General features: G+C 42.5%; 1 protein-coding gene across 1 annotated transcript in view; it reads left to right on the top strand.

Moving 5' to 3' along the window:
• The first annotated feature begins 320 nt into the window (after positions 1-320).
• The window catches only part of LOC104950019 (pyrroline-5-carboxylate reductase 1, mitochondrial), a 15,685-nt gene continuing 8,409 nt past the window's right edge, over positions 321-7,596 (top strand). The window contains exons 1-5 of the mRNA XM_010776463.1: positions 321-445; positions 1,114-1,207; positions 1,673-1,743; positions 1,906-2,085; positions 2,367-2,474. Of these exons, the coding sequence (XP_010774765.1) occupies positions 1,141-1,207; positions 1,673-1,743; positions 1,906-2,085; positions 2,367-2,474 (426 nt within the window). The 5' untranslated portion in view covers positions 321-445; positions 1,114-1,140. The remainder of the gene's footprint in view (positions 446-1,113; positions 1,208-1,672; positions 1,744-1,905; positions 2,086-2,366; positions 2,475-7,596) is intronic.

Below are 7,596 nucleotides of genomic sequence, written 5' to 3'. Positions count from 1 at the left end.
TTTTTGTTGCACACTGAAGACAGTTTTAGAATTGCACAACATAACATTTAAATGTTTCTCTATTAGCTCTGAAACATTGGGATTGACATTATTATTTCCATTTTAAGTTGGCTAGTGTTAGTACTGGGATTTGTTGCAATAACATACAACACATTTTCCCGGGAGCGTCACTGTCCATAAAACTGATGCAACTGGGCGTTACGGACTACAAACCCCGCCCAAATGCCAGATCTAAGTTATCATTGGCCAGGAGGTCCGCGTGTCTCTGCCGTGATTGGCCAGTATCGCTGTCCGTTGTAAATATGCAGCACATTTTGGAACAGAGTAAAGAGGAAGACACGTTGACACAGAAAGTTTTACTTGTTTTGTTTTCTATCGCCGGCACATAACTGTCCCGTCGTTGACTCACACCTGTCAACTCAGGAGCCGCAGTTGGAACATTTAGGTAAAGATAAATATGTCCCTCTTAAATGAATGTGTCTTATTTCTCGTTCATTTCAGCTGTGATAACTAGCTTACCTAGCCGGCATGCTAGCCTGTCGTAAGCTAGCTACGAAGTGCTATCATCCTTCATCTGCATAAACAAAAGAGCTAATGTTATCAACGGCTTGTTTACGAATATAAGACTGTTACAGGTGAAATGTATTGTATTTAAATGCATCAATAACATAATCAGAAAGCTGTGATTATGTTGCTATAATATGGTATACTTTTGTTATTGTTCTTGTTTGTTTTATTTGGAGGGTTTGGTTTGGGGTATTTATATCCTGTAAGCATTTTTTAAAATTATCTTTGATTGGCTGTCAAAAAATACATATCAAATACACAGCTGTAAATCAGTACATAAGCCCTTATCTCAGTGACATTCCCATGGGTGCTGCCAGGGTGTCAGTAGAGGGGATTCATCATTCCCTGTCTGTGGACCAGCTCCAGGATTTCTCCTCAGATTGCATCATCACTAGTCAAGACAAGAATGTCTCTTTGCTTTCAATGATTAAAAAAAACTGGATTCATAATTAGTCAAAAGTAGAGATTTGAAATGCATATTACCATTTTGGTGGGGATTGTTGATTGAAATGCATAGCAGTCAGCATCAGCTTTCTGTTTTGACAGGTCAAAGGCGCCACATCATCTGGCAGGATGAGCGTTGGGTTCATTGGAGCGGGCCAGCTGGCTCACGCACTTGTGAAAGGATTCTCAGCTGCAGGTGAGGCCACTGGCACTTTCCTTAATGTGCAATATTTGCCTGTATTAACTGCATCTTAATTCACTTAGTCAAATCCTACACCCATGTAAACTAATGGCTTGAATAAAGTTGCAGTCACAACAACACTATACACCAGGGGTGTCCACTTTTTTTAAGTACAATAAAAGAAAAGCTCAAGTTTCATTTGTGGGCCGTATTCAATTATACTTTTTGAATTTGCTGAGGGCCGATTCAAAATGTCCCGTGTACCGCATTTGGCCCCTGGGCTGTAGTTTGGACACCCCTGCTATACACACATTCTTTGGATTGCCACTTTTCTTTAGTTGTATGTATTCACTCTGAATAGCAAATCATCAGGTTTTTTTCCTTCTGTACCATGTGAAATGTAAGGGTTTATCTTAAATGTGTTATTTCCCATCTCACTGTACATCCTCAACGCTCACTTCCTCCTGTCTCCATCCTAAGGTGTGATTGCCACTCATAGGATCACAGCCAGCTCCCCAGACTTAGAGCTGCCCACTGTATCGGGGCTAAGGGTGAGAATACAACTCTACTTAGTTGTGTGTGTGTGGGGTGTCTGAAAATGGAAATGGAAATATTGGTTCGAGCGTGCTTTGGTGGACATTTTGTTTCCCCTCATACTTCTTATAACCCTCTCTGATCACCATCACTGTCTTATTTTTCTTCTTCATCTGCAGAAAATGGGGGTGAATATGACAACTAGCAACAAAGAGGCCGTCAGTAAGAGTGATGTGCTCTTCCTGGCTGTGAAACCCCACATCATCCCCTTCGTTCTCGATGAGATTGGGCCAGACATCGAGGACCGTCATCTCATAGTGTCGTGTGCAGCAGGCGTCACCATCAGCTCCATAGAGAAGGTCAGTCGGCATCTGTCACCATCATTCCTGCTCTGTAAAAAATCTGCTGTTTGTGTGTTTTAGAAGTTTCACTAGATGACTTAGTAGTGTGCTCTTTGTTGTATTGTTTTATCATTGTTGTTTATTATTGTGTTATCTTATCATTTGTTTTCCCTCTCTCAATCTCCAATTAGGTTCAATCAAGCTGTTCTGGCATGCTTCCAAACATCTGAAAGAAAGTTGTTTTACTTCCTGACTCTTCCACACACCTATCATTTGTTTCCTTTCGTTTAATTTCACAGAAGCTGCTTCAGTACCGTGCCGCTCCTAAAGTCATGAGGTGTATGACCAACACCCCAGTGGTGGTGAGAGAGGGAGCTACAGTGTATGCCACTGGGACTCATGCAGAGGTAAAAACGAGGGATTATATCATTTAAAGATCTTGAATCTCCAGATAAAGGTGTTACAATGTGTGTGTACAAAACGCAGCAAACTCTTACTGATATGTGCTGGGTCCAGGCTCAAGGGCGTATGGCACTCTCAACCCTTTCCAGGACAAGCCGGGGCCCTGCCTGCCAGTAGCTTTGCCGATATCTGTGTTGATAGGTAATAGATTGAGAGCGGTGAATCAGCTTAGACACAGGAAGCGCTAAAACGTTTGTGTGAGTTTATCAAATTTAGCAGTGATTCCATGTCAGCCACAGCTTGCCACAAAAAATCTGACTGATGGTGTATTCAACAAACGTACACTAGCTTTATTAAATGTCAGGTCTTTGGCAGGAAAAACTTTTTTAAATATATGATTTTATCACTGAGCACAATCTCGGTTTTATGTTTTTAACGGAAACTTGGATTGAACAAAATAACAGTGCAGCTGTTCTTATCGAATCAACCCCTCCCAACTTCAGTTTTATGAGTCAGGAAAGAATGCATAAGAAAGGAGGTGGAGTTGTTATTCTGTTCAATGATTCCCTTCAATGCAGGAAGACATCTTATGGGAACTTTGCTTCTTTTGAATATGTGGCCCTTCAGCTGAAATGCTCCTCTCGAGCTCTGTTGCTAAATATCTATAGACCACCCAAATACTGTGCAAGCTTTTTTGATGACTTTACTGAACTGCTGTCTATAGTGTGTATTGACTTTGACCGTCTAGTCATTGTTTGTGATTTTAACATCCATGTTGACAACCCCCAGGACAGAGGGGCTAAAGAACTGTTTTGTGTTCTTGATAGCTATGGACTGACTCAGCATGTGACGGGTCCGACGCAGAATAAGGGGCACACTCTGGACTTAATTATCTCAAAGGGTCTGAATATCTCGAAGGTTGTGGTGACTGATCTTGCACTCTCTGATCATTCCTGTGTTTTCTTTGAGAGCTCTATTTCTGTTCACAAAAATGTTCCAAAAGAGGTAACCACAAAGCGATATTTAACTAAAAATACTAGGGAAATGTTTACTCAGAATTTTTCTTACACACTTGCCCCTACAAATATCTCAGTAAATGAGCTAGTAGATCATTTTAATTCAAAAATGTAAATTATAGATGCCATTGCTCCAACTAAGGTAAAGGAAGTGACTGGCAAGAAAATATCTCCATGGAGAAAGGCCATGAGCGTGAAAACAGAAAAAGAGAGTGTCGAAAAGCTGACGCAGCGTGGCGAACAACAAATCTCCAATCATATATTTGGCTAATATATAATATTTGTCCTATCGTCTTTAGTTATACAAACACATCCGTGGGCATTGCACCGCAAGAGGGCTCATTACTATTGTGTGTGGGCCTTCATGATAATGCATATGCTTGTCATGCGAGTAATATGGTTATACTCCACTTAGGTAATATATTCACGAGCACACCAAACAATTAATTCAGGCAGCACTTTTTGTTTTCCACATAAGAAAAAGAAACCTTCTAGATTTAGCAGTTGCCATCTCCTCAGTGTGTGGAACTTCAATGGTGTCCCTCCTCTCTGCAGCGCGGCCCACGGGCCCCCTCTGATTTTCCTGTACGTGGTGGACACGTGTTTGGAGGAAGAGACCTCCAGGCCCTGAAGGAGTCCCTCGATGTCCCTGAGCCTTGCGCCCCCAAGCCGCTGCGTGGGCCCTCATTAACATCGGTACGCATGTTCAGGGTCCACGAGCTCCAGCTGCGAGGGGATCGCCAAAGAGCTACGTGTTCAGGGGCCCAAGGACCTCACTTGCCAAAACAGATCCAGGTGGTACAGGGAAAACGGAGGCATAAAGAGTGTATTAGCAAACAGAAAATACTTTGTTTCCAGTAATGCTGTCTAAACTTCTCGCGTTTAACTGCGGTAACTTATTTTTTGAATTAATTGCGTTAAATATTAACGCATTCGCGAAATGCCCGCCCCATACATCCACCAGGTGGCAGCGCCCAGGGTATGGCTGGGGTAGGGCTATACCATACCAAGAAATGGCTTAGCCCCCCATGAAAAATTATGTTGAGTAAGGCAAAATAAAGTCCGGCCAACTCGCGCGTGAGTGATTACACAGCCAGCTGTTAGTAGATTGACTTTCAGCAGTCACTTGGTCTGGGAATACCAAACGACAAAACGGTTTTGAGAAACTTTGTCTCGTCAATAGAACATCTGTTGATATGTCTTCCTGGCAGATCAGAATCAGATAACGGCGTGGTGTCGTTCGCAGGAAGTCCGGACGGGAGGAATACGTTTGCTGTGTATCACTCTCTACTATACATCGATCACATACGTGTGATTTCTATCACACGTAAGAATAAAACCCACGGGGTTTGCATGATTGATAGGTGTGTGGGCTGTCTTTCATTTTGGCACACAGAACAATGTTATAATAAACCACTACATACTTGTCCATCTCCTACAACAATAATACCATAAAGAAATGGCAATTTTGGACATGTTGAATGGTGATATCATGATAATTAATTTTTAAGCTGTGATCCTAATCTGATAAAAATGTTTAACGTTTCTGACAGCCCTAGTTTCCAGCATGTAGGGAGAATTAAAAACAGAATGCTGTTCTCATATTTACTTTTGACTCGGGGAAAGCATCAAAGAACAAGCCACTTTTTTTTCGTTTTTGCGGTGTGTCTTTCAGGAGATGCTTGGTCTAAAGGGGCCGCCGCGCAACGGACTAACAAGGGCGCCACAGGCCGCTCAGGATGCTGAAGCCCTTGCAAGTACGTAGAGAGCATCACCACCTTCCCCTCTAGTCTGAATAAAGTTAATGGAGCTGTTTCAAAGGTTTAAATACACCACGTGAGTTTGTCTTTGCTTAAAGCGTGGTTTGTGTTCCCTCGTAGGTTCCTTCAGCCCGTGCACAGAGTCGACATGAACTGACTGGACATTGGCTCGTGAGCTTCAGCAGAGACCCCTTGGCCCGTCCCTCAGGGCAACGGCCCCTCCCGCTCCACTTGGGGGTCGCCACTGTCGGTCGCTGTGGGCTGTTGGAGCTTGACACACCATTACACACACACATTCAGATAATATTCATTAAGGTGCACGAACACTGCGGTTGATTGTCCCATCCGATAACATGTCTACTGTCAGTTTAAGGAAAATAAAAGACCCAAATTCACATTAAAGGTGTTTATCTTACACATTTAAACTATTTTATTAGATACAAATACCACTTTTTAACAGTAATTTAGAGTGATTACTAGAGATATTCCCTGCGTAAACATTTCAATTTAAATGTCACGACAAAATCATACAAGAATGTTAACCTGGCTCTAACTAAGGTCAATGTTTTGTTCGGGAAATGGATGGCATATTAGCCTTAATATTTGCATATTGTAACATAAAAACCATAATCTTCAATTAAATAATTGCTTGCTACAGTCATCGGGGACTACATTTCATCATCTCAATTGGGTCAATATGTGTCCCTGGTCACTGTATTTCCCGGTCCGGAAAGTGCATACAGATATGCAACTGAAGATCTATGCTGTTTCTTTAATGTCTGAAGAAAAAAACGAAAACAAAAAACAACTCCGAGCCAGAACCGAGTACTGCTTATGGTCTGGATTTCAAATGATAAGTCCTCTGTTGGAGGCGTTCCAGTAAGCTGAACTTGTATCGCGTCTGGACCGTGGCCGTCATGCAGTGTTCAAGAAAGACACGTGTCTGATGCGTACGAGGGAGACAGTAATTGCTTTGTGAGTGTCAAACTATGTTCCAATGTTTGGCTTTTTGCCTCAGCCGATCATCATCATCATCATCATCATCATCATCTCATCATCATCCTCTCTCCCATGCTGCTAAGCGCACGGTTACATTAACATTCGCTCTCCCGCTCCCTCTCCTCAGGCATGTTATGAGGCCTGAGTTGGAATAGATTTGGCTTTTTCAGATCTCACTGGATTTGTTGAGAGGCGTTTTGCTTGATGAATGGCTCATTTAACATGTGAATCCGAACAAAAAACAAAAGGCCCAATTGTTGGCGTTATTTATTTGATTGCCTTCTTCCGTGAATGAGTACCTTTCGCGTAACATGAATCACTGTTTATGTAGAACATGTGGTCAATGAAGAGCTTGTCCGGTGCGCTCCTGGGCTATCCAATGCCTCGACTTCCGGCAGACTCCTGGCCTTCTGAGACTTGTTGAGTTATGCTGGCAACAAGATCTCCCTCTGCTGAAACTGATTCCCTCAAAGCGTAAATCTGGACTTTCACACTCTACTCCTCATAAACCACACGTGGGTAAGTTTGACCTGGATTACATACTTTTGTCATAAATGTCAAAAAAAGGCATTATTTGAATGGGAATTTATTTCCAATTGCTTTATAAAGCAATGAGTATCATTATATTTAATTTAGTTTATTTTCTCTTTTGAAACCATACCTAGCAACGCTAATATAAAAAAGACAGTACCAACCATATTGAATTTAAAAAACTGTGATCATCATTTCTTGAAAATAAGGCGAATGATTTTTCTCAAATCTTCTCTATTAAACCGGGCATTCTGAGAACTTTAGGTCACTGATCCGTTAGTCGGTTCATTATCCAGATTCCACTGCCCCAAGTACAATGGATTGAATGTGGATACTAAATGAGTGCAAACTGTGCACTTCAGTGCGCAAAAAATCAAAACGGTATGTGCCTAGTCGAGAAGATTGTGGGTTTATTTGTAACCTTAACGCAGAGGGACTGTAAAGCGAATAACCCACCTTCTCCTCTCTTTTCTCCAGGGTAAGTACATACCCACACCGGAGCTCGCGTGTGCTGGTTCACCGCAGGGCCCCCCCACCCAGGGGGCCCGGGCATCGGTGGTGGAGACCGAGCGAAACTCGCCGCTCCCCATCCGCCTCCTGGCGACGACATCCAGAAGAACAGCGCTCGCCATTTGAGGAAGGCAACCACAGGTGATCAACTGCATAGGCGTTTCAATCCTTACATGGTACTTGAGTGGTACCTCCTTTTACCATTAGTGTAATGCTGTTAACACATCTGGTGCAACATATACTTGAATCCGTTCATCTTTGTTGATAGGACCTCGCGATATTTTAGTCTCTGCTCAAATTCTAAGACGGTT

Source organism: Notothenia coriiceps, unplaced genomic scaffold (assembly GCF_000735185.1).
Source record: "Notothenia coriiceps isolate Sejong01 unplaced genomic scaffold, NC01 NC01_scaffold00017067, whole genome shotgun sequence".
NCBI classification, from domain to species: Eukaryota; Metazoa; Chordata; class Actinopteri; order Perciformes; family Nototheniidae; genus Notothenia; species Notothenia coriiceps.
This window is presented reverse-complemented; position numbering and strand designations above follow the sequence as displayed.